Source organism: Physeter macrocephalus, chromosome 11 (assembly GCF_002837175.3).
Source record: "Physeter macrocephalus isolate SW-GA chromosome 11, ASM283717v5, whole genome shotgun sequence".
Taxonomy (NCBI): Eukaryota; Metazoa; Chordata; class Mammalia; order Artiodactyla; family Physeteridae; genus Physeter; species Physeter macrocephalus.
In genome coordinates, this window is record NC_041224.1 from 119,700,528 (window position 1) to 119,728,376 (window position 27,849).

The following is a 27,849-nucleotide window of genomic DNA, read 5'->3' on the forward strand; positions in this document are numbered from 1 at the left end:
TATCCAAGATGATTTTGGCATCAAAGTGGCGGCTAATCCCCATCGGCCTCTCCAGAATGCAGGTGAAGGTACTTGGCATCAGTCTCCACTCTGCACGTTGGAAGCCTGAGGACCCTGATTAGAGGTTGGGCCTGGATTACAAGCCAGGGCCTCCGAAGAGGGCGCGCCCGAGGAGGCCTCGTGGAGCCCAAGATGCACAGCCCCAGTTCAATTAGCCGGGGCGGAGCCAACGGGAGTGTCTGAAGGGTGTGGGCCGTGGGCCTGGTTGTATCGCTGGGGGGGGTTGTGGTCTGGGTGTGGGCGGGGCCTGCGTCTAACCACCGTGTCTGAGGCAGTGATGAAGCTATCAGTGAGGGAAGGCGAAAGTTAATCCTAGAATCCTCGGAAGGGCGGCTAATAACCGCGTCTCAAGTGCTTGAAGCGCCCTTAGCGCTGCGTGGGCCAAGAATGAAGGAAAGCAAAGAGGGTAGGTGGGTGGGATGAGGAAGGGCAGAGACCCCTTACTCTCCCCTTGTCCCTCTGAGACACTTTGAAGAGAGAATGCAGCGGAGAGGTTATTACAGGAAATCACTTCCTAAGAAGCCACCCCATCTGAGAAACCGGAGGTGCTTCCTCCGGAGCAGAGTTCCTTCAGTACATGTGGCGGGGGTTCAACCACATTTCTTAATTTCCCAGGGTCTGTATTGTGATGGTGTCAATGGAACATATTTCTCTGGTAGTTACTGGAAATTGATAATACTCTCCTAAGTTCTTGATAGAGTTTCTAATGAGATTTTCAAGGGTCTCTTTTAAGATTGATAAGAAACAATCCAAGAAGGCAATTGGCCATTTCCAGGGCTTCTAATTGGGCCCTGGGTGAGTTTCTTTGAGTGCATGCTGCCCTCTAGGGGTTGAAGCACTTGGCATAGAGGAGGATTTCAGAGTTTTAAGAGCCTTATTTGTTTGAGGGAATGAAGTGCTTTCCTAGAATTTTGATAAAAATGATTCACCCTTTTCATCCAATTGTATTTAACCTCTAGAAATATTTTATTTCACAGAAAGTATCACCTATTCTAAAGGCCATTCTAAATAAAGCAGTATTAGACTCAATATAGTACTTTCTCTTTTTTCAAGAGTCGGTATTTGCCATGATGTGGGGTACGTGGGGACAAAGAGAAAATGTATGGGCATTTTAAAACCATAATACTCCAATTCCTGATTATTCAGTACAAAAGTCTCATAGCTTTTATAGGTGGCTCCTCTCAGTAGGGCCTTCCACGTGCAGCCACATTAAACTCAGACTTCAATTTTACTGAGTTGTTAATGGCCAGAAGTCAAGAAACAGCAGAACCTCTATTTGAACCCAAGTTTTCTTATTCCAAAATCAGTGCATTTCTCATTTTGCCACCAGAAAAAATACAACTGGCTATTGCTTAACTTTTAAACAACTTGTAATTTGACACTTTTCTTTTTATGCTTCTCTGATCTTGTACAATAATCATGGCTTTCGTTTTAAATGAAAGGATTTACATATAGGTGAGTAAATATGTGACAACCATACATTTTATCATTTGGCAATACATTCATCCAAAACCTCAGTGATGCTAACAGAGCCTAGAAAGAAAACCAAATATGAAAATTCGTATTGTGGTGTAGGCCAGGGGCCAGAGAGAAAGGCAGGTCCTAAAGACTTAGGGAGTGGGCCAGAAAAACTTAAAATAACAATAGAAAACAAAACTAGAGGCACAGGGTTAATGATAAGAAAAATGGCATAAAATAGTTAAACAGTAGAATTCTGACCTCCTATCGCTGGGGTGCTTCATACATCACAGGAGGACCACTCAGAGAATCACAGGCCTTTCCAGGTGGGATATGCGCTCCCTCTCTGGGGGTTGCTCCCAACTGGACACTTCTCTCCCTTTCCCCTGCCTCACCACCCCTCCCACACTAAACACCACCAACAACAAAAAGTTCAGGGCAGGCTGTAAAAGCTTTCTTGCTGCTACAGCAAGGGGGAGTTTGTGGAGTGGAAAGCCACAGCACAAAGAAGGGTAATTCTCAGAGTTATAAACAGCTGCAGATGGCACTTTACACACAGTATGCCCTGTATACACACACACACACACACACACACACACACACACACACACGAATAAGTAATAGCATCACATCATAAATTTGAAAAGGACTTTACCAATTGGTTTTCTAACCCAATTACCTAAAATGCACAAATCCTCATCTGAGCTTCCCTACTAATCCTCTAAGTTTTAGCAGGTCCTTTTAAATTACATTCATTTAAATCTGCCTTCATCTTGAAATCCACTAGTTCTAGCTCTGGTGGTGCTGGTGAATTTGATAGCAAATATTTACAGTCAGTTACATCTTTCCAAAATTCTGGCTCAATATACATAATAGCAAGGAAGAACCCCACCCCACTCCCACTCTTGGTGACCACACCCTGCCCCATTCCCACTATCTATTCCTAATATATTGTACAGAGTGCATACATACCAGCGTGGTTGCTTTTCTAATGATGGTGTTGATGTTATCAGTGATTTTCACTCTTTTTTCATAACTTCTGAAAATGACTCCTTGAAGTGGAAAAAGACAACGCTGACAAGGCTCTAAACAAAAGAAATCAAACTGTGTATGGTCCTCTTCTTTCACAAAAGGAACTACTACAGAGGGAGGGGAAAGAATCTGTTGTTTAATGCTTGAAGTTGCCTTAAAAAGCAGTCTGGCATAACTTTTTCTTTTTTAAAAGGAGCTTCTTTAAACAAACTAGGTATAAATTGATCTGCTAGTGTGTGTGTGTGTGTGTGTGTGTGTGTGTGTGTGTGTGTGTGTAGAGAAAGAGAGAGAGAGACTCAATTGCTCACTTTCCCTGCTTTCTAACTTAATGCATCCTGCTACAATTGCAGCCAGTTCCTCTAGTCCAGACCTCAATCAAATGGACCACAGCTACTCAACACCTCCCCACCCTCCTCCTCATCTCTTTTTCCTTGGTAGGCATTCGAGTAACTTCTTTTTCTATAGAAAGGTTTCTTTAGCCTTTGGGGATTTCTTTCTCAATCTTTTATGAGCTTAATTATCTTTCTCTGGAAAACGTGGCTTAAGTTATAGGTTCAGAAAAATAGAGATGTAATATTCATCACCTCTCTCTAATGCTTAAATTAAAGAGGACTATCACAAAGTTTAAAGTTTTTATTGTTTCTTAACAATAATGGGTTGTTCATGACTCACCTTCTTCTGTCAAGTATAGTCATCCCTGTCCTCATTTTAAACCAGCTTAAGATCACAGCACTCACTGTTACTGATGGATGGATTAACTCGTTTGGGCAAAAAGAACTAAGTGACCCAGAGTGAACTTACTGAGAAGAAATTTCCCAAGAAAATGCTGTACTTCCTCTTCCCTCTTCCCCTGGAGACCAGTTTGGTTCCAATTCAGGGTCAGGAATGAAGGTTTCCGATCTCCCCAACAGTCGTCTCAGCAGAAAAGTGTTAGAAGCCTGGGGCACTTCTCAAACTAATGTCTCAGCTCAGACCCGTCAATTGAGGAGGAGCTCAATACTTAGAGCTCCTCCTTGCCCCACCCAGGCCTGGTCCTAGAGCGCTGCTGATTCATTCATCCATATACATTTACATGGATTTCCTGAAAGACTATCATGTACCAAGCACCATACTAAGTGTTGGTACTACAGAGGTGAACACAATTTATATGGTCCCCGTCTTCATGCCAAGTGAAGAAGTAAGTATGCAGTTATAGAAATGTGGATAGGTCTGTGATGGAGAAGCAGAGAGTGTGAAGTATGCCATGTGAAGACGGAGCAGGTCCCTGAAGCTGACCTATATTGGAGGACAGATAGGAAAAACCTCTCTGAGGAGGGTACACTTGAATCAAAGTCGGAAGGGTCCTCTGATGACAGAACAAGAGGAATAAGTGTGAAGAACAAGAAAGAAGAGCTTGATGTCTTTAAAGAACTGGATGAATTAAGTATAATTGCCTATACTGTGTGTGGGGCGAGTTGAGGTGGAAGGATTTGGTGAGTGAGTATAGGGCATTAGAAGGCAGGAGTGGTTGACAGCAAGAAATGAGACTTAATAATAGCTATATCCCATGTTAAGAAGTTCAGGCTTGATTCCACAAGTAGCGGGTAGCCACTGCAGGGTGTTAAGCAGATGAGCAAACATGATCACACATGCATCACATAAACATCACTGTGAATACAGTGTGGAGAAAAAAAAGTAAAGCAAGATGCAAGGAGGAGACTGCAGGAACTCAAGTGAGGGAAGATGGTGGTCCATACATTCCAATGGCTCTGCTGCCTGGCCCCTGGACCCAGGACTGGACCAGAGTCTCCATGAATCACTATATCTCCCCTTTCTCATTCCCTGATGAAGAAAAATCACTGTGAGGCGGGTTGGTTTGTTATTGTTGTGTATTAATAACATCTTTTATGATTTGTATTTTATGATGCTTTGATATCTTGGGGCCTTGTGGACAGAGGAAGGACAGTCCCTCCCAGGGTTAGCGAATTCCTAGAGATACCAAGCAACTTGCCTATGAGCAGGCCTTCCATATGCAAACTAACCAATCCAGTGCCCATACTCCAAGCCACCTTTCCTATCTGACTTTTACACTCTAGGAGGCAATATTCCTCTGCTCTAATCACCCCACAGCCAGGTACTGGATGACTAGGGACCACCCCTATAGCCCAGAGCCCACTGAACTTATTCAAACTATGCAGCCCTATGATCAGCTGCCTACCCTGCCTTGCTCATTTCTTCCCACAAAAAATAAAAGTAAAGGGCTTCCCTGGTGGCGCAGTGGTTAAGAATCCACCTGCCAATGCAGGGGACACGGGTTCCATCCCTGGTCCGGGAAGATCCCACGTGCCACGCAGCAACGAAGCCTGTGCACCACAACTACTGAGCCTGCGAGCCACAACTACTGAAGCCCGTGCGCCTAGAGCCCGTGCTATGCAACAAGAGAAGCCACCGCAATGAGAAGTCCGTGCACCGCAATGAGGAGTAGCCCCCGCGCAGCAAGGAAGACCCAACACAGCCAATAAATAAATAAATAAGTTTATTTTTAAAAAATAAAAGTAAAAAATAAAGGCCTTTGCTCATGCTTTCCCCTCACTCCTTCTGCCTCCTGACTGACCCTGGTGCTTCCCCATGCGGCCCTGTGTGGTGTGGCATGCCCCGCCTCCTTGGAAACAGTAATTAAAAACTATATTTTCAATAGCAATTGTCTCCTGTTCTTTTGTCCTCACCAAACCTGAATAAAAACAAAATCCCAGGTACATTTTAAAACAAGTTGCATTTCACCTAGGTGAGCCCATTGCTAAGAAAGTCTTAAGAATCTTGACTAATTTTCTTTAGACCTAAGGTGCTATACTTAGTTTTACTTAGTGTTCTTACATGTCACCCTACTTCTGTCATCTACAGTAGTTTCGTAAGTTCTGGAGGAGAGTTAACAGTCTTTGGTGAATCTTAAATACAAGTAATATTAGATGTAGCAACCTGGAAATCATTGGAGGCCTTAATGCAATGAGTTTCAGCAGAATGGTGCAGCAAAAGCTTATTACATTAAGTTTACAGGAAACTGGGGGATTTCTCCTTTGGCCATGAAGAATTAGCGGCAATAGGAATTACCTTTTAACTGTAAACAACTATAAACTTGATAAAACAGATGAAACAATAGTTTTCAGACATTGGACAGTAGGCAGCGTAGGACTGTGTTCACTGAGAGAAGGGAAACAAATGAGATGAGCTTTAGGATTTCCTAGCTTACCATTTAGAGCCAGTGTCAGGCCACACTGCATGGGAGGGGAGCCCAAAGAACCTAACACTCCTACTAAGTTGAAGATAATAGAATCAAAGTTTGAGGATACCAAGATGGCTAGAATTTATAAGGCAAAGTATTGAAAAGAAGAGTGCTTCACAGAGAAAAAGCTCTGAAGATCATTAGAGGAGTCCTCTTGAGTCTTTGGCTGAGTACTGATTTGCACATAAATGAGAGAAAATTCCCCAAGGCTGGGAAGAGTAGCCAGAACAATTCCCAGAGATCACACAATGCTAGAAGGAGTTCTTGTCCTGAACCAAAATGGAGAGGTCCCATAACACATTGGTTAGAGTTCTCAGAAGGATCATGCCTTAGTGATGGAACTAAATTAGTTTCCTCCACCAAAAAAAGGCTGTTCTGGACTCAACCTAACAAAGCTTAAAATCAAGCCTCAAAAGGATCAGAATGATCCACAAGTACCTTAACTGGGTGGCAGGAAAAAAATCAATAATCTTTAAAGGAATACAACAAAATCCAGTAGCAAATAAAACAAATTCACAATTCTGAATCCAATTAAAAATTACCAGGACTTCAAAGAAGCAAATAAATATGACCCATAAGCAGAATAAAAAGTAATTAATAGAGATGGAACCAAAAATGACAGAGATCATGGAATTCATAAACAAGGACCTTAAAACAAGTATTATAAATCTTACAAATATGATCAAGGATTTCAAGAGAAATATAAACTTGATGAGGAAAGAAAGAAGATATATATATGTTTTAAAGACCCAAATAAAACTTCTAGAGATGAAAAAATATAATACTAAGAAAGATAAGTGAATTTGAAGACACTGCAAAAGAAACAAACCAACATGAAGCACAGAGAGAAAAAAAAAAGAACATTGAAAAAAAGAGAAACACAGTCTTAATGAGCTGTGGGACTAATCAAAGTATCTAATATATCTGTAACTGGAGTCCCAGGAGAGGAGACTTAGGTAAGAGAAGGGGACATAAAATATAATTGAAGAAATAAGAACCAAAAAAATCCAAATTTGTTGAAAATTATAAACCCATATAACCAAAAAAAGATCAAGAAACCCCAAAAGAATAAACATATTTAAACCACTGTAGGCACATCATAATCAAATTGTTGAAATCCAGTGATAAGGAGAAAAATCTTTAAAGCAGCCAAGGGAAAGAGACCTTACATAAAGAGGAATAATGATAAAGAATGACAGCAGATTTAATATCAGAAACCACACAGGCCAGAAGACAACATAACAACATCTTTAAAGTGCTGAAAGAAAAAAACCTTCAACCCAGAACGCTATATCCAGTGAAAATATCTTCCAAACAAAAAGATGATCTATAAGTTCAAAGTAATCCCAACCAAAATCCTAGAAGGCTTTTAAAAAAAAATACAAGTTGATAAGCTGATTCTAAAATGTACTTGAAAATGCAAATTACCTAGAATAGCCAAAAGAATTTTGAGCAAACAAAAACAAAAGCAAAGTTTTAGGATTCACACTACCAGACTTCATGACTTACTATAAAACTACAGTAATCAAAATAGTGTGGTATTGATCTAAGTATAGATATAAATCAATTGATGTTTAACAAAGGTAGCAAAGTAATTCAAAAGGAAAGGATAGTCTTTAACAATGGTGCTGGGACCATTCATCTATGGTAACATTTGGGAATACAGAGTATAAGGAAACACTTATACTGATAAAGCAACTAAACATCTAGATGGAAAAAAATGAACCTCGACCCTTACCTCTCAACAAAAATTAACTTTAAATGAATCACAGACTTGAACTTAAGAGCTAAAAGTATGAAGCTTCTAGAAGAAAAGCTTCTAGAAAAAAAATCTTCATGACCTTGGGTTAATAAAGATTTCTTAGAGCAAATAAGCTTGAATCAAAAAAAAGAATCAATAGGTTGGACTTCATCAAGTCTAAACTTTCATTCTTCAAAAAATATCATTAAAAAATAAAAGTGCAAGTCACTGACTGAAAGAAAACATTTGCAAAACCCACATCTGATAGAATAGAGACTTCTGTCCAGAATACATAAAGAACTCTTATAACACAAGAAGACAAACAACCTGGTTTATTTTTTTAAGTGGGCAAAGGATTTGAAGAGGCACTTCACCAAAGAAGATATTTATGATGGCAAATAAGCACATGAAAAGATGTTCAACACCACGAGTCATTAAGTGAATGCAAATAAAAGCATCATGAGATACCTCCACAACTCACTAGAATGACTAAAATGTAAAACGACTGACACACCCGGTGCTGTTGAACATGTGGAGCAATTAGAACCCTCATTCTAGTTGTTACTGAGAATGCAAAGTGCTACAGCCCATTTGGAAAATAGTTTGGCAGTTTCTTTTACGGTTCAACATACACTTTTATATGACTCCACAATTGAACTTGTAAGTATTTTCCCAAGGGAAATGAAGACTTGTAAATGTAAAATCAAAGACTTGTTCCTGAACAACAAGGTCCTACTGTGTAGCACAGGGAACTATATTCAATATCCTGTGATAAACCATAATGGAAAAGAATATGAAAGAGAATACATATATGTATAACTGAGTCACTTCGCTGTACAGCAGAAATTAACATAACATTGTAAATCAACTATACTTCAATAAAATATATTTTTAAAAAGCCATTTTTTAAATAAATAGAGCCTTAAAAGGACTTGTTCATGAATGGTCATACAGTTTTATTTGTAATCGTAAAAAATTGGTAGCAAATCATATGCCCATCAACTGGTAAATTGGTAAACAAACAGTGTGCTATATCAGTATAGTGGAATAATACTCAGCAATTAAAAGAAAAAAAATACATAGATCAATCACAAAGTATTATGCTATTTGAATGAAGTCTTACAAAAAGGCTGTATACTTTAGGATTACATTTATATAAAATTATGGAAAAGCAAAATAATCATTACAGAAAGCTGATCAGTGGTTCCCAGAGGTTGGAGGTGAGGGTACGGAACTGACTACAAAAAGGCAGTGAGAACACTTTTGGAGTGATGGAAATGTTCTCTATCTTAATTGTGGTGCTTGTTACATGACTGTTTACATTTGTCAAAACTTGATGTCAAATAGATAAATGTTATTGTATGCAAATTCTATCTCAATGATGATTATAACAAGAGAGACTGGAAGGAGAGGAACTGAAGATTGTGAGTCTAGGCAAGTATCCTAAGAGTTTTGCTAAAACGGATAATAGTTGGCAAGAGAAGGAGGGTCAAGAGAAAATACTTTCATTGTTAACATGGGGGAGATAGCAGCATGTTTGTATGCTGATGGGAATGATGCAGGAGAGAGAAAAAAATGGATAATGTAGAAGCAAGAGAGCAAAATCACTGGCGTGATATTCTTGAGAAGATCAAAGCAGGGGCCGCTCATCTATGGTAACAGTAGGGAAGACAAAGCGTAAGAGAGCACTTGCTTTCAAGGCAATGACGTCGTGGCAGACGTCTATGGATGATCTCTCTTCTGGTTACTTCAGCTTTCACAGTGAAGCAGGAACCTGAGCGTAAGGACGAGGGAGGAGGTGGGAAGTTGAAGAGAAACAAAATGGTATGAAACAGTCAAGGAGGATAATGGGAGGATGAATGGTCTAGAGACATCTAGCATGATGGCCTGGCAACATTAAGGGCTCATTTGAGGTTAATGGTCATAAATTTAAAGTCAGACCAGTCAATGTGGTTGTGTGTTTTTCTACAGCCATACTGTGCTGCCTGGGTACAGGTGCAGACCAGAAGGAGAGTTAGATTTAACAAGAGTTATAGTTTTGCCTCGTGTACAATGAAATGAGAGAAGGTCAAGGGGTTGAGGGTATGTTCAAAGGAATGATTATAATGATTGTTCATGGTAGGGTAAGGAGGGGAGTGAGGGCATCAAGGAACTGGGCGATAGTGAAGGGTGGCAGAACCAATGGCTTGGAATAAAAAGCCTTAAAGATGTGCATACCACTTCGGTAAATGATCCATATTAGGAATTTACCCTTGAGAAATACTGAAGTAGATGCACAATGCCTGAAAGAATGTTCATTCAGTATTTTACATAACAGTAAAAATTACACTATGTATAATACAATTATATAAATATTGAGAATTGGTTAAATAAATTATGGTCCTAAGTTAAAAACAGGTTTTGTGTGATTGTGTGTTTACCTGTCAGGTAATATGTGAGGCTATGCTGTGGATTTATCTGGAAGTTGGACTGAGAAACTTACAATCTGACACTTCAAATAACTGTTGTTTGGCCTTTCATTATTCTGATATCCATATAAGTGGACTTCCTGGAATAATCAGTAATAAAGTAAATGAAAATGCAATTGGTCCTTGCAGAGGTTTTTTATCACCTACAGACGAGTCATGGCAGAAGAGTCTCCATAGGAATAACCTCACACTAAGCAGTTAAACACTGTGTCCTGATGATCATTGCTCATGGTGTCTTCAGATGCCCTCCTACCTGCCTGTGAATTTGGATGTTGACCATTCTCCCAAATGTCACCAAGAGCATGTGGCACAGGTACTGTTCAAAGTAATGGGAACAGGCATAGTTCCTACTCTTCTGAAGACTATGGTATAAAATAGACTTTATGGTATCAAATATCACATTGTGATATTTCTTCTGAAAGTTTAAAGGAATAATTAACATTGTAAGCATGTATAATATGTGGTCATAAATTAAACCTTTAAGAAGAACACAAATGTAGTAGATTGTATTATTATTCAAAATATCCACCTTCCCTCCTGCCCAGCTGGTATTAAGCTTGATCATGTGACTTTGCTTTAGCCAATTAAATGCAAGAAGTGATACAGATCCTTTTCAATCAGAAGCTTTAACAGCCATGGTATGTTCTCCTTCTCCTCTGAAATGTCCCATATGGGGGATTGTTCCTTCTGCCTAGGTCTCAGGATGAAAATGTAATGGTGCAGGCTGCAGGGCCATGGCGCATAAATAAGAAACAAACCTTTGTAGCTTAGACACTGAGATGTTGGGCTTGTGTGTTTTGTAAACAAAACTTAGTCCTAGCTGACTGCTATGATAAACTAAAACAAATTGAACATAACATTGGATGTATGTCTGTAGAATGGAGTAGGGACTACATTTATGCACTGCCAACTAGCAGATGTTATTCATGCCTTTAACACTCATATTAATCCAGTGTGGTAGGTGGTATTAGCTCTAGGTGATGGTCTAAGGGACTGAGGTGAAAAATAATTTTACACAATTAATGTGACAACCAACATTCAGTTCTCTCTTTCCACATCAAGGATTGCTCAATTCTCAAGTCCATGTTCTTTCCACTCTATCCTACTGCACTCAGAATGAAGGAGTCCTGAGTTTGTTGCAGCTGTACATAGGATGGACCCAGGTGACTTACATTCCAATCAGTTAGGGAAAGCTTTACAGAAGGAAGGAGTTCTGCAACGGTAACCATGTGCGGAAAGAAAAAGAGGTAGTGAGTTGTAGACTAGGGCATTTCTGAGCAAAACATTAGTCTAAAAAAAGTTCTAAGGCAGGAGGACGACGGCTGGATGATGAAGCACAGTGGACTTCCCTGAGACAATAAGAGGGCTCAAAGCCTTAGTGTGCAAAGAGACGTGGGAAGCGAGGAGGTCTTGGTGAAGACCTCCTAGAAAGAGGATGAAGGAAAGTCTTCAATAAGTCATGAGGTTATGGGAAAGAAGAGCCTTGTTAAAGCAGCCGTAGATAGCTATGTTCATAGGGGTAAGGGTCAATTTAAAGAGAATTAATTTGGATTTTTGGTAGATGTTTTGGCTTTTGTCTTCTTTATATGCAATTATGTGCTGTTATCACATCTGTGCAGAATTGGGCCCCAGAGTCCCCATGGAGTCCTTAGTTGGTAAGAAGTTAGAGTTCTCACCATCCTGGGAATCCCCACACCTAGATGCCTAAGATTGGACAAGTTTCGCAGCCTCCCTCTGTTGTCTGAAAATTAGCTGGCTGAGGCATCATATAGTGGCAATGAAGGAAGAAAGTTAATGTTAAACTGCAAAAGTGCCTTTTCAGAGGGATTAGAGGCAACTAAAAATTCTAAAATCAATTGATAATTCCTCTACCTTCTAAGGCTTCACAGACATGGGTTTTGGGTAGTGGAGTTTTCAGAAGTCCATGATTTACCAGAAGCTGGTGAATTACATCTCCCCTGGAAACCCTATTGCCCTGTTTGAACTCATATCAAGTAAGAAACAGCCAGCTCCTCCTGTCTATGTCCTTTTGAACCACTTCACAGTCTGGTTTTTACCTTGTTAAAGGCAGAAATGGTATGATTCCCAGTGCATGACTCTTGGTACAGGAAACAATCTGAGGCTGCAAAGAAGAGGAAACTAAAGGATAGAGGACAATTGTTCTTTCCAAGCCAATATGATCTGGGTTCTCTTTGTGGTTGTAATTTACAGTGATACAAATGAGATGTATCCCTGCACTTTCAATAGCTCACCTCAATCTCCTATTCATCATATCACTATTATAATCATGAGAAACCAAATATCATATGAAAATAAGTATCCTTAAGACCATAGCTTATTTATACATTCCTGTATTTTCCATATTATTTTACAAAGAAAATATTTTTAGATTGAGAATAACGAACTATCCATCCTACCTGGGTCTGACAAGTAAGACTATAAATTAGAGGTTTTCTTTCTCATTAAAAGAACTGAACATTTCCAAAATCTGCTTCTATCCCACTTATATGTGTATTATATGCATCTATAGAATATTTACATATTTAAAGTTAAAGGGACTGTTGTGGAATCAGGTTGCTCAACTGTTAGGCATACCTCAAGAAATCTGAGCACATGTTCACTTTCCTCTCAATCAGTGACAAGTTAGGTGAAGAAGATTCTTGTAATGTTTTCTGGAAAACAAAATTCTGGGAGCTCCACTTCATTCTGTTAGTTGCCTCTGCTCCCACACACCCCCAAACTGATAAAATGATTAACCTTATCTAAGATAATATTTCATCCCCAAATATGGAAAATAAGAAAATCCTACTCTATCTCTACGTTTTGACTTGAGTTAAATACAAAACGTTCCCCACAGTGAATCAGGAGCACCATTGAACACTTGGCCAGATAGATGACTGAATCCATCAGTGTGATTAGGCAGGAAAAACAGTTTCTCAGAAAAGCAGTCACTTTCTCAGAAAAGCAGAAACTAAGCCAGGTTTCTTTTGTCTTTTCCTGGTGTTTTGTGTCTCTTGCTCTGAATTTCAATTTTGTTGTAAAAAAACCAATGTTTCCTGTCATTTCACTGATAACTTGTTTGACTGTCAGACCCTGATATGTTACAATGCCTCAGGGTTGCCTCTGGTTGAGAATTTACCTCCCAAGAGGTAATTTAAACCTAAACAGATAACTTCTTTAGGAGGAAGCACTGCTTAAAACAGTAGCCTTGAGCAAAGCTGGAGAAGAAGGGTGTAACAGACATCTCAGGTGAGAGATTCAAGGGCCCTTTTAATGGATTGTTGGGCACTTTAGTCTCTGGTTTAATTTGCAAGCAGCCTCCACTCCTCTTCCTAGTGAATTCTGCCAAGTGTCCTGTCCAGACCCTAGGAAAGGAGAAGGAGGGGGTAGATGGTACTGCAAGAAGAGAAAAGGGACAGTCCAATTCAGAGCTTGTAGGTGGGGAAATGCATTTGAAAACCTGCTGACTCATAAAGGACCACCCAGTCAGAATGCAAGGGGAAATTAAGCATGACCAAGGTCCCCTTAACATGTTCTTTCCATAACACCCTATTCACAGAAACTATACTGAAACTATGGCAGCTTTTGAAATTACATGACCTAAATAAAGACCTAGGGATTTTTATTGGTCCATAGGGCAGGGTATTGAAGAGAATATGATCTTCTGCCTCTAAAATCTGATGTTACTTTTCTGAATAAACAACAGGAACTCTCTGCTGGACATACTTGGGAAAAATGAGAACCCCTATGCTTAAAATTTGGGGGAGGATGTGTGACTGTTTAAGAGCCTAACTGATTCTTCCTGGTTAAAACACCGCTCTATGGATCAGCATTGAAGGGAATACTGTTCGCATCTTCAGTGAGCTTATAGACTGAGTAACACGAATGGTGGGAATGCAGGAGAAAGGGGAATGTCACATACCTTTGGTTATTAGTCTGGGCAGGGGCATTGGAGGGGAGTTAGGGGCAGAACTGGACTTCTGAAAATAAATCCACTCCCACACGATGGCCTGGAGAAATGATAATGAGTGACCTGGAGGGATACAATTTCTCATGCAAATTTTGAGTACTAAGTGATACAATCATATCCATAGAAATGATCATGCCCTGTGGTAGGGACAGTACTTCCTCAGCCTTCCAAAAGCTCTTTTGACTGTCTGTTATTCATTGTACAGATAACCTGCCTAGACTGGTTAACTGAAACACCCAGAACAGGTAAACATGGTTAACAAAAAATTTAACCATGCCGAGTCCATAGTAATCCTGCCTGGGCATTCTATTCCTAAGTCTAAAACGTTTTAAAGGTAGTGAAGTGCGTGTGGGTTGAAGAGGCAACAATTAATTGTGTTAATGCAAGAGAATAATAAACAACTAAACACCATTGTTAGAAGGGAAGGTATAGGTTAAGCTGAGTTCAAATAACTTCCTTCTAACCCATCAGTAGCACATTATCTAAGATTCTAAAGTGCTAAATTGGTCAGATAAGAGATGTGTTAAGATGTAAGATCCTCTGAACAATGAGGAAAGAAAATTGAAGTGAAAATTGCTATCTCCACCCACAAGAGACTTAAGTGAGATGAAATAAAAATGTTTACAATAGAAGAAGAGAGAGAAAATATGAAGAGGATGATAGTTAATAATAAAGATAACACTAGAGACATAGGAAGGAAAAAGATGACTGGGGAAATGGCTAGGGAAGCCAAAGTCATAAAATTCCCCAGGGATCTGGGCCTTTCCCCAGGGATCTGGGCCTGGGGGTTGGGAAAGCTTAGAGGAGCTTATCAGAGTCAGCAGCAACCAAATGCTGAGTGGACAATTGGTGTCAACGAAGCGGCAGCAGATGCTTTTCTGGAAGAAGAATGGTGGAATGATAGTCACAGGAAAATATTGTGACCTGCAGACAAGAGCTGTGTTTCATTGAGAGCTGAACAAGAATGCACACAGACATAGGCGAAACACAGAGGCTGTGTCCAAAAGCTGGAGGTTTGGTAGATGGAGAAGGAGGGTGGGAGGAGAGAAGGGCAGAGAGAGACCGAGAGACACAAAGATGCTAAAAACATGTCTCTCTGCCAACAAACACATGAAAAGATGCTCAACATCACTAATCATTAGAGAAACGCAAATCAAAACTACAATGAGGTGGAGGTTCCGTAAAAATCTACAAATAGAACTACCATACGACCCCGCAATCCCACTACTGGGCATATACCCTGAGAAAACCATAATTCAAAAAGAGTCATGTACCAAAATGTTCATTGCAGCTCTATTTACAATAGCCAGGACATGGAAGCAACCTAAATGTCCATCAACAGGTGAATGGATAAAGATGTGGCACATATATACAATGGAATATTAGCCATAAAAGTGAATGAAATTGAGTTATTTGTAATGAAGTGGATGGACCTAGACTCTGCCATACAGAGTGAAGTAAGTCAGAAAGAGAAAAACAAATACCGTATGCTAACACACATATATGGAATCTAAAAAAACAATACTGATGAACCTAGTGGCAGGGCAGGAATAAAGATACAGACGTAGACAACGGACTTGAGGACACAGCGGGGGAAGGGGAAGCTGGGAAGTGAGAGAAGAGCATTGACATATATACACTACCAAATGTGAAATGGATGGCTAGTGGAAAGCTGTTGCATAGCACAGGGAGATCAGCTCAGTGCTTTTTGACCACCTAGAGGGGTGGGATAGGGAGGGTAGGAGGGAGGCTCAAGAGGGAGGAGATATGGGGATATATGTATACATATAGCTGATTCACTTTGTTTGTTGTACAGCAGAAACTAACACAACATTGTAAAGCAATTATACTCCAATAAAGATATATATACAAAAAAGAAAGCTGGAGTATCTATCTATACCACTATGAACGTAAAGTTAGGAAGGCTTCCTAGAAATAAAGGGAAATATTTCATAAGAATAAAGGGTCAATTTATCCAGAAGATATTTTTTTAAGATGTTTTCTTGATGTGGACCATTTTTAAAGCTTTTATTGAATTTGTTACAATATTGCTTCTGTTTTGGTTTTTTGGCCCTGAGGCATGTGGGATCTTAGCTCCCCAGCCAGGGATTGAACCTGCACCCCCTGCATTGGAAGGTGAAGTCTGGACCGCCAGGGACGTCCCCAGATGATATTTTTAAAAATCTAAATTTATATAATCCTTTAATAACATTGCTCCAAAAAAAGAAAAAACATGTCTCTTACAGAAGTGTCTATAAGGTAACCAAGACTGTCAACTGGGAGAAATAAAACAAAGAATGGGAAATAATTCCCACCATGTGGTTAAAGGCATGAGATCTAGAGCTAGACTGCTTGTGTTCAGATCTTCTCTGTCACTTACTAGCTGTGTGATCCTGGACAAGTTACTTATAACCTCTCTGGCCTTCAGTTTTCTCATCTGTAAAGTGGTAACAGTAGTACCATCTTATGGGGTTGTTGTGAAGATCGAATGAGTTAATATAATTTAAAAATTTAGAATATTGCCTCATACACAGGAACATCAATAATGTTAGCAACTACTATGATATCCCGTTATCAGTTTCTGTGAGTGTCCTTAAGCCATGTACGGTACTTTTAGCGTGCTTTCCCATCCTTCCAGACCATCCATAAGACAAGTTTATGATGGCTGGGTAGTATACGTGCTGTTGCCACATCAAGATTCCAATTGTTCGCTTTAATGGCAGTTTACAGGGTGGCTTAAATGTGGGCAGCCGAGGACAATGATAACATTCTGTGAGGTTTACAACTGCTTTGCACAAGTCACTCCTACACATTGAGCCTCAGTTTCTTATCTGCAAAATGGGTGTATTATATATGCCATGCATAAGGTTTCTGTTAGATCAGCTGTGAAAGTGCCTAGGACAATACCTGGAACACAGTAAGTTTCAATAAAAGTTTGCTGAGTGTGAATCTGCCTTGTGATATTGGTGATGGGTGACAGGTATGAAATAGTCTCATCTGGGGAGGGAGATTCTAACAGTTCTCACAGCTTCTGGGAGAGGCCTTGGGTTTAGCTTCTCTCGTCAGAGCCCTGGAGGAACTGATCTTTTATATCAGAAAGGAAATTGACATTTATTATTTCCAGCTTATCACAGGTGCGAACAGAAGATAAATGACAGCCTGAGTCTCTAAAATGGGTGGGTGGTGATGGCAGTACATTAATAACTCTCCCCTATGGCTTTTCCTCTCTAAAGGAAGGGGCCTAAAGGAAAAGGAGCAAAAGGAAGTGGGTAGCAGTGATGCTAATGCCATAAGAAATGTCTGCCCTTCTCCTGCCCAGGACACAGGCTGGATTGCTATGGCTGTGACCACCTCTCTGGGAAGCAAAAAAATGGTCTTTCATATTGGTTAGACCTCTGGGTGAATTTAGTTGAGGACATGCTCTCCCAAAGAGCCTCCTGGGAAGAGTCTCTCCATAGTCCAGATCCCTTAGTCCTATGGGCCTCATATTTAATAGACTCTCCCTGCTTTGCATACCCCAAGTTCTACTTTCTCTGGAGCTCCAGGAAAGAAAAGGCCAGAAACTGAACAGGTGGTGATTTTGCACTTTCTCTCCAATAATATTCAGGTCTTTGTCACCACCAATAGCAGAGAACGAGCTACAAATCTTTACCTTCATTCTTGGAGAAACACCCCTTCAGGTGGAAGAGCAAGGAACAGCCAAGCACCCAGCCAGCTAACAGCAGGGACACATTCTGAGCCCGGCCTTCTTCAGAAATCTTTCCCTCCTTTTCTTTCCCATCTGCTCTGCCAGGGCTAACTGGGAAGTCCCCAGGGCAGTTTCCAATATATGTCTTACAACATCCAGGCTCCCACACCAGCAATCATTTATTAGAAAGAGGTTTTATGATACAAATTTGATAATCTCCCAGGCACACTGGCACTGTTCTAATTGAAGTTGTAAGCCCATGAAATTCAAGCCCTTTGTCTTCCTGAAGGCCACAAGGTTTAAAAAGATACTATTGTCCACCCTAACACCCACTACATTGTCACCAGGGACTGATTAAACAGAGTCCTGAATCGGAACAGTGCGGATTTTGTCTAGGTCCTTTTCAGGCCTGACAATGCCCTTTTCAGTTCCCAAGACAAAAAGAGGTTTAAGGATCGAGATTCTTCTAAGATAACCGCATCCATATGGAAGGCAAGGTGGCCAGCAGCTGAGACCCAAACACCCCTCTCCCTTCCCCCTCTGCCCTCCTTTCTCTCTCCACCCCCCAAAATCCCAGGTGATAACACTGCCTCAGCTACCCAACCCCTACCTCCTCCTCCATTTCCTCTTGGGACCAGAAAGCTAAAGCCCAAAAAAAGACCCAATGCCTACTCCTCATAGACCTCATCGAGCCCTTACTCCCTCCCCTGGATCTGATACCCAAGACTGCTCTTTTCACTCGACCCTCCCTTCAGTGGCTGGCAGAGAGGAAAGTCCTCACTTCTCTGAGAGAGTGACCACTGCACTGCATGGGAGGCCCTGCGGCTACTGATACCGAGGGATACCCAAGCCAAGAGCAGTTACAAACCCGAAGAGTAGAACACTAGGTACTCCACCCGGCTGTACACTGGGACCCTGGGTGAAATGAGACCGACCAGCGGATCCCACACCTATGTCAGGCCCCCAGGGCTGTCCTCCCTCGGCTGGCAGACCTGAACTGGGTCATTCCCCGCCACCTTTTAATTTCTTCACCACGTCATCCACTCCCCATCCCACCCTGGCCGGGTGTTACACCAAGAAGAGGCAGAAAATCACAGCTGCCATGTGAGGCACGCGCAGGCTCAGCTGGGGGTTACAAGATCCCCGCATACTCCTCGGATCCCTGAGACCTCACTTCGGCACTCCGGAAATGAGTGGCTAGCAGTCAGCCCTGGGCTGCTCTCCGGCGCAGCACGCTCAGCCCGGGCCCCGCTGGCACTTCTCCGGAGAATCCTAAGGGAGAAGCTCATTACGCCCTCTCGTTATGCCCTGTCGTGGCCGACTCGGTTGACCTTTGGTGTTAGAAGCTCCAGCAGCTCCGGGAGCCCAGAGGGGCCTCCGTCTCGCTTCGGGGGCAGAGCCACCTCCCGCTAATAGGTACCCCAGAGGTGCCTCTGCTTTCCCTTCCCCGCTTCCCCCAGTATCTTCCTAAAGCCGTGCGGGGACTGCGATCTGCCCTTCGGCCCAGCTCGGGGTGGGCCTTGGCTGGTCAAGGAGTGGGCCGGCGCCCCGAACTCCGGTCGGGAAAGCACAGCTCCCACCTACGTTCCCGGCAGGCACGCAGGGGGACCCAACCCTACACATTTTATTCTCGCACCACAAAGAGGAAAAATACTCTATTTCTTTTAAAATACGTCGCTCCCCATACAAATAGCTATTTTAAAATGTACAAATAAGGTTCAAGCAATAAAATCTAGCTCTGGGTCTGGCGGTCGAGGGAAGAGGAGAAGTGGTATCTTGGCGAGAGTTCCGGGTGCGCTGGCCGATGAGGGCGGGGCAGGGGACCCCCGCGTCGAAGGAGGAGGGGCCCGGGACGCGCTCCAGCTCTCCGGCTCTAGCCCTGCTCCGGCCGCAGAGCGCACCCCAAGTCCGGCGTAGCCCCAGGTGCCCGCGCCCCGCGGCTGCCTCACCAGTTCCAGGAGACCAGGGCGGGGGACGCTAAGTGCTGGTAGGCGGGGAAGAGGCCGAACGCCGAGCCGGGACCGAACGCGGTGTAGCCTGGCAGAGGGCAGGCGGCTGCCGGGGGCGCGCCGCTCTTGTCCCGGGCGGCGGCCGTGCCCACCTCGCCGCTGCCGCCGCACGGTTGCCCGTCGCGCACCAGCACGGGCACCACCACGCGGCGCAGCAGGCCGGGCGCGGCGCGCACCTCGGCCGCCGCTGCCAAGTCGGGCGCCTCCGCGGCTCCCGGCGCGCGCGCGCGCTTCAGCTTGTAGCGATGGTTCTGGAACCAGATTTTGACCTGCGTGGGCGTGAGGCGCAGCAGGCGCGCCAGCTGCTCGCGCTCTGGCGCTGACAGGTAGCGCTGCTGCCGGAAGCGCCGCTCCAACTCCAGCGTCTGCGCCTTGGAGAACAGCACCCGCCGCTTCTTCCTCTTCTCGGCGTCCGAGCCCGGAGACGCAGGCCGAGCGGACGGCCGCTGCGACGAGTCCCGCGGGCTGGCCTCTGGGCTGCTCTCGTCCGAGGCTAGGGACGCAAAGGAGACACGGCCTGGTGAGACGCCGGAGGGGCCGGCCGCCTCTCGCGTGCGGGCGCCGACCCACTCGCCCGCGGCTTTTGGGATGAGGCCGTTTCCTTCCCTGGGCCCATATCTGAACACCCACCTCTCCGAATTCGATAACCTTTTACACCACAACCTGGGACCGCGCCCCCAAAGAAACCCACCGCGGGTTAAAACAAGTCGGCCCTGGTCGCTGCGCTGGCAGACGAATTCACTGCAAGCTGCCTCACCAAAACGGGCCACTTTCAGGTCGACTGCACTGCGGTTTGCAAAGCCATGAATCCAGGCTCGCCAGTACTGCCCATCCCAAACCGAGGCCGGGAGAACGTGGCCACTGTTTCAGGCACTTAAGGGCGGTGTCTTAAATATTTAAATATTCTGAACCCTAGAAACAGAAACCCAAATCCCGGGCGTTAGTGCCAGACGCAGGGATCTGATCTCAAGATGTGCCAACTGGCATAGGGGTTTGAGGAGGTCAGAGCCTCTGGGACCGACCGACACTGAGGAAACCCAGACCGTGGGCTGGAGTTTCCGCTTCCCCGCCCCGCGAGGGCCGGGGGCTTGGCTCTGCGCTCCCCACTTCCCTCGCCTCCACCCCTGCCGCCGTCCACCGCTCACTCACAGGGGTAGTGGCCGCGCTCCGATTCCAGCCAGGTGGCGTAGGGGCCGGGGGCGCGTAGCTCGGGCTCCCGCCTCCGCAGGTGCTGCGCGTCCTGCTCCGGTAAGTCCAGGAGCCTGCGCACGGTGAAGCCGAGGCGTCCAGAGGTAGCCATGGCCGAGCAGGGGAAGGAGGCGGGGGCAGGGCAGGCTGGGAACCGAGGGGCGGACGGGGACGCCGCTCCTATGGGTGGGCGTGAGAGGCACACGCCATGCACTGGCTGCCGAGATATTAGGGCATCTACCGTGGAATCCGTGTTTATATAAACAGCTCTTCCCACCCGGGCCAGGTCCGGGACTCCCGAGTGTCAAGTACCTGAATGCGTGCGGGACCAAAGCCCCGGCGAGCCCGGAAGGTGCCACCTCCGCCCCCCGCCCCGCCCCGTCCCCCGCCCCTCGGGCGCCCCGTTACCTCCCAGAGGCGGCAGGAAGCAGCCCTCCGCATTAGCGATTCTGTCTGATTAGCCCAAAGTGGGGACAGATAATGGGGATTGTTGCCAAAGAATAACATCTTGGGTGGCGAGCGGTGGCCACCGACCGCCGGTCCCAGCTTCCTCCTCCTCCAGGGCTGACATCGGGCCTGGCCCCGCGGGAGCGCTGGGAAGGGTGGGGGCGGCATGGGTGGGTTTATGAGCACCCAGGAATTTATTCCCTGTTTGCTTTATTCCTCGAGCTTGTTTGCTGGAGCGTTCGTTTCCCGCAATTATCCGGAAAGTGATTTACAAGACGGCGTTAAACTCTGGCGGGCTCTCTTTTTCTTTTTGGTTGGGCTTCTCTGAGGATTCAGAGGCGAGAAGTTTCAGGCGGGCACAGAGGAGTGGCTTGGCCTCGCCGGCGTCTGTGCCGAGGGTTTTGAAGGCCGCTAGGAACCTCCCACACCCCAAACGTCTCCCACAACTTCAGGGGTGCTGGGGAAGGGCTGGCAGCATCCGGGGGACCCCAGCTCGGCGCCGGTTGCTCCAGACCAGCAAAATGGAGGCGGAATTAGGCCAGACTGTTCTCCCAAGTGCTAGCCTCGTTTTCCTCCTCCGGCCAGGTGGCTGGCCTTTGCGGGGCCAGGCCCCCCTCTAGGCCCCATGGGCGGCGGCGTTTCCAAGGGCAGGCTACGAGGGCGTCGCTGCCTCCTTGGCCTCCCCAGGTCCCCTGGCGCCCCTTGTGCGCCTTGGTTCCGTAGCCTCAGCGTTAGGCTGGGGGCTGGAGATGCAGGCCTCGGGTGACTTGGGCTCTCTGCTCCGCCAAAGCTGCCCGGCCTGGTCTGGTAAGGGACCGATTGCGGGAATTAGGACTGCGCCCGCCGGGCAGAAAAGACGGCCTGCCCGGGGTTTCCCGACATCTTCTGGTTCCCCACCCGAAGAAATGATCCGGGTAGAAGATGCAAGGAGCCGGTCAGGGCATGGATACGTTTTGTGGGCCCGTGGCTTCGTGGTGGCCACGCCTCAGACTAGGGCTGAGAGCGCGCGCTTCCAGAGGCCTCTCCTCCTGCAGCCAGTGGTTCGGGTAGTAGGTTGTTGAATTTCGGTGAGGGCCGCGGCACTTGGGTGGCCGCCCCTGAAATCCTGGCTCCACCTGAGCTGAACTCGGACCTGGCTTCCTTGCAGTTGCTGCTGCCCCGCCCGACCCCGGCGCACCCTCCCCAGCAGCCTCCCTGTCAAGCGTGCCCGAGGCGCCCGGGGCTGTGCTGCGCGCTGGGTGGTCGGTCGGAGGCAACCCCAATACAGGCCAACTGCTAGGCCGAGGACAAAGGGGAAATGGAGCTCGACGTCCCGGACCTGTTGGAAGCATTTGTTCCAGTCAAGATTTTGCATTTGTTCAGTGCGAAATAATGCGTGATTGACGCCTGCTCACAATGCGCTTTAGCGCTCCGGAATAAATCGGAGCTTGTCCTGTGTTGTCATGGTTTTCAATGGGGTTCAATGGGACTGGGAGCACGATCGACTCTGCTGGCCGTCTCTCCGCGGTCTCGGGAATAGATTTATTAGTTATGTCTTTTTAAAGAAGATTAAATTGAAATGACTTGGTTGTCCTCTCTGAGATGGGGCAAAGGAGGGAGCAGCAGGGGGTATAGATGCGGGACGGCAGAAGCCAGAAACCCGGTGTCCACAGTGCCCAGCACCCAAGCTCCAGCGTCCTAGAGGTTGGGCAGGTCCCAGACCGGCGCGGGGCCTCGTGGACTTCTCTCTGGATGGTGCCCGATGCCTGGCAACCTCTGCCAGCCCGTCTCCTGAGAGAGGTGGAAGGAAGGCACCGACAGAGACTGTCCTAGGCAAGTATTAGGACAGACTCCCAAATTCGAGACTGAACTTCGAGGCTGTCTCAGGTTAGAAGGAGCTCTGGCCTGGGAGTCACTTGGCATCCCCGCTCGGTCCCTAACTAGCTCTAATAACCTCATCACTCTGAGGCTCTTTTTTTCATCTGAAACAGAAGAGAATAGATTTACTAACTTCTAAGGACCCTACCAGTTTTATCATTACATCTCTATGGAATTTTTCTAAAACCATCTTCATTGTATTAACCAGCAGAGTTTGGTCTTCCTCTTCCCTCGCCTTCTAGACCTCTCATCCCCAGGACTCTGGCTCCATACGCTCCAGAATGTTCTAGAAGAGGATGTGACTGACATCCTTTGAGTTTCCGAAGGACCCTCCACAAGAGTGGTGAGGGGTAGATAATTTTGGAAAGAGAACCAAGTCAGGAGAAGCAAAAGAAGCGTCTTTCCTGGAATGACTGACCTCTCTTAGCCTTTTAATCTATTTAACATCCTAAGCCCACAGTGATGTGTAGAAATAAGTAAATGGCACTCTTCAGTTCTTCAGCATCAAATATTTGCAGAGCTCTTCAGCATCAAATATTTGCTTTTACTCTCAGTATTTAGCTACCAAAGAGGAGATACATCCCCCATCTAGCAGTTGTGCTCTAGGAAGGACCTGTGTCTGGGATTAGCTCCAAATATTACTTCTGGCCTCACTTTCCCCAATCTGGGAACAGTGTTCCTGGGCCCCAGTCTGTGTTTTGAATGTCCCAGGGAAACGCTGTACCTGCTGGTCTGGAAAGCACTGCAACTTCCCTGCTTCATCGTGGACTCTGCACTCGTCCAGTCTTCCTCTCAACTCTGCTCTGGGACTGTACCTAAATTATCTCCAAGAGCCAGAGCCTGGGGACTCCAGGAGCTAGTTCCATTTAAACCATGCCTTCTGAAGAAATGCAGGAAAGAAGGGGGAGAGCCAGAATTATTAGACAAAGGTGCTTTTTAAAAAATTGCTTCCTCACATTGAATAAGCTCAGAGACATAGGAGGAGAAAATTATTTTGATATTGAGTCAATAGAAAAAAGGTAGTCAAGATATTAAGTTTTATACACATTAGAAATATGTCTATGAATTGCCTCCAAATCACAGGTAAACATCTGACTGGATATTCTTTCCAGGTTTTAAAATATCGTTTGGTGCTCTGGACACTTGAACTTATTTTGAAACATAGCTTGTGAATATTATTCTTTAATTAGATAAGTATTTGTTTCCCTGTAATTGGATGTAGTGCATCTCAATCCCAGTAAGAGTTTTTCATCTTACGGCATCTGTGCCATAGTGAATATATTTAAGCAGTCTGCACTAATCACCCTTTCAAAAGTATTATCCAAGATGATCATCACTGCTGCGTGCTTGAGAATTTAAGACTAGAAAATGCTGAAATAAAACTAAAGTATCTTGATTTTTAAAAAATGATTGCATCTATATCTTGCATTCTGCTTTTAAATCCTTCCATTTTGGTTAAGTGTTTCACAAAATCCTGCAAATCTATACAGTCTTGAAGAGAGGCAACATTGCAAATTCCCCTTGATAGATGGAGGGCCCTCAACTGCCAGGACATTTTTCTTTGCCTCACAGCAACTGCTCTCCCCTTTTTATCAGTATTCTGGTTAAAATAGCAAAAGGAAAATAAAAATGTGCTTTTGACATTTCCAAGAAGAAGTGAATGATCTTCATTGGCCTTAGGATGGAAAGAAAAGGCAGCATTTAAAATCAGACCTCTTTGCCTTTCCTTCTGAAAACTACTTGCCATGAATAAGTAAACATTTCCCTTTTAATGGTTAATAATCAATTGCTTGGCGGTGGTCCAGGCCTGGCTGCAATTCTTTCTTAGTTGTACTGATGATATATATACATGGGACAGGGAACAGCAATTACTTTCAGACTGGGAATTTAGTACATCTTTGAAATGGGCTTTAGATTTTATTGTTTAATGTCAAATGACAAGATTTGAAAGATCCCACCTTAAATTCCTTAAAATATTGACTTTACATGGACTTTTTTGTTGTTGTGCTTGATCTCTAGGAGAAAAGTTTTTCTGTCCAAATGTTTATCTAGTTGTTTAGTTATATACATTAAAAAAATGTAGGGGGTAAAATGGTTCAATGAATTAAAAAATAAATGTATTTAATTAAATATCTATAGTCTCCATTTCTTAAAGAGCTAGCAAATAACTTTTTTATTTTTCGGCTAGTTTATTAGGTTATTAAATAAGTCTGGTCTTTCCCATGCCTTTCCAGGGTATAAGAGTAGCTGTGATAGCATGGAGTGTAAATTGTCAGAATAAAAATAATAATACACTTTGGGGAGGGTGCCAAGTCTTATTTGTCCAGAGCTGAACTTCTCATTTTTATCTAGTCTTTTCTTTTTAAAAAGGTAACAACTTCTACTCCTTTGCTTGACTGGTATAATTTATATAATACAGAACCCTTACTCTGTTTAAGGGTCCAGGCCCTAAGTCACATTCAATGTCACACGCAGACACTGACAAAGTAGACTAACCCCAGGATCATATTTTCTGATACTTGCCCCAGTACCTCACAGAGGCCTGCCTGCAGGGCATGCTTATAACCAGCAGCACTTCAGTTCAAGCCAGTTGTTATTATTTTTCCTTAAATTATCCAAGCATTATAATGAGGTCTCTTTTTTAATATACCTTTACTTTGTCTGAGATTAGCTTTGGGATTTTAAAAGGGTTGCATTATTAAGATGAGATACTATTTGTCTTATTTGACAGCAATTTGAACACTAAACCAGTTATTATTCTGGAGGAGTATCTGTTAATATTTGCTGAAAACAAGGACCACAGTTTCTCAGAGGGCAAAAGAATCAAATACTCCATTTTCTTATCAGTGATAATGATACATTAGTAATAAAATATCACTTTACATTTTCTACATTTGAGAATGTTTACAGTGTGCACTCACCCTTGTTATCACATCCTGAGTCAGGACAGATTACCTAGAAGAAGCAAAGCTTAAGGAGAAACTTGAAGGCAGACAGACTGTGATATCCCTAGAATTGAAGAAATTAGAGAGGAGAATGAAGAGGGCCTAAAGAGGAGAAAGAGAGTCTATTGTAATAGAAGGTGTTAGAAATGGATGATTAAAAAGTGAAAGAGAAAGAGAGCCTGTGCTAGCTTAGAGCTACGGGTTCAATTTGATCTCATCAGCTCAAAGAGAAAAAAAAATGCCTGAACCAGAAAGTTCCAATCAATAGTGGCTTATATATTCTTCCCAAAAGTCTTTATATTTCTAAAAATTAATGACAATAGCTTCCAGTTTAAGATGAATGAATCCTGAGAATGTAATGTACAACGTGGAGACTATAGTTAACGGTACTGTTTTGTATATTTGAGAGTTGCTAAGAGAATAGCTCTTAAAAGTTCTTACCTCAAGAAAAAAAATCTGTAAGTGTGGTGATGGTTGTTAACTAAATTTATTCTTGTAGTCATTTTGCAATATATACATATATCAAATCATTATGTTATACACCTAAAACTAATACAATGTTATATGTCAATTATATATTTTTTAAAATGACAATAGGTAAATGTCAGCTTTTAAAGCATTTCAAGTTTTTCCAGATTTGATTTAGATTACTCTGAAATGTTCCTTTGGAAAAAATCTTTTTCCCTCTTCTAAGAGGAGGCAAAAGTGCACAACAGGAGCATGAAATGACAACCTCACAGGAATTTCCTCATGAAAAAAGGAAAAGAGCTATATATGTTTACTGCAGTCTCTGGAAATCCCTTAGCTAGCAAAGGTGGCTGTCTTTGTATTCTTGATTAAATGGGTATTTGCACTGAAGTCACATACCACACAAAGGAAACAAAACAAAATAAAAATGTCCTTCGTGTTCTGTTTTTCAATCATTTGTGTGAAGGAGGTTCTTGGCCTTTATCACTGTCAGTGAAAAGTTCTTCACTGGAAGGAGACATTCCACTCACCCTGCTTCTTGTACACAGGGAGCTTACCATGGAAACTACCTCTGGAGCCATCAGACAAATATACAAATGACAAAGCTCAACACTGGGCATTTTAGGTTTGGCTTTATCTCAACAACAGGATATGAGGAAGGGTGCTTAGAATTTCTTGAGAAATTTATTGTTCTGTTTGTCTTTCTCTGAATCTTAAAACCCATAAATTGGACTTATTCAAGTTAGGAAACAACTAAGAAATGACTTTAAGGGATTCTGATACTAAAATATGTATGCTGTATATTTAACATAACTATGTATAGTAAAGCTGCACTTTTTTAGATGATTATTTAATGACAGCTTGAGTATCGCCAAGATAGGAACTTCATCTTTAATATATGTTTATATTTTTTAATTGCTTATGACCTTTAATTAACTAAAAGGAAAAAATTTCTTCTACTGAACAAGTTTTTTTGTTTGGTTGTTTAACAAGATCTATCCTGAACTGTTGTTGATTTATCCCTAAAATATAAAATTTTGCTTTGTAACGTGGACCTGAAGAAATTTTTTAAAACAGTGCTTCACAAAAATTATATTGTATTTTTTAAAATTCCATCTGCAACGAAGTTCTCATTTAATTAAAACCAATCCCAGGTCATTCCCTTACAGTTTCCATCAAGTCTGTTTCCAGCTTCCCTCAGTCCATGGTCCACGTGAACCAACTGTAAAGACCATCCATGGCTGATGGTGTGTTTCCAT

General features: G+C 43.5%; 1 protein-coding gene across 1 annotated transcript; it reads right to left on the reverse strand.

Annotated features, from left to right (window-relative positions):
- Nucleotides 1-19,621: 19,621 nt before the first annotated feature.
- Nucleotides 19,622-21,192, reverse strand: NKX2-8 (NK2 homeobox 8). The gene is made up of 2 exons (XM_007105728.2): nucleotides 20,835-21,192; nucleotides 19,622-20,178 (listed from the first exon to the last, which is right to left on the reverse strand). Exons 1-2 carry the CDS (start codon nucleotides 20,983-20,985, stop codon nucleotides 19,622-19,624), a joined length of 708 nt encoding a protein of 235 aa, XP_007105790.1. The 5' UTR covers nucleotides 20,986-21,192.
- Between the last annotated feature and the right edge of the window lie 6,657 nt (nucleotides 21,193-27,849).

Coding starts and splice junctions, on each gene's coding strand:
- NKX2-8 (XM_007105728.2), bottom strand. CDS start 20,985: ATGGCTACCTCTGGACGCCTCGGCTTCACCGTGCGCAGGCTCCTGGAC. Junction 20,179..20,834: donor GGAGCGCGGCCACTACCCCT/GTGAGTGAGCGG, acceptor TTGCGTCCCTAG/CCTCGGACGAGAGCAGCCCA.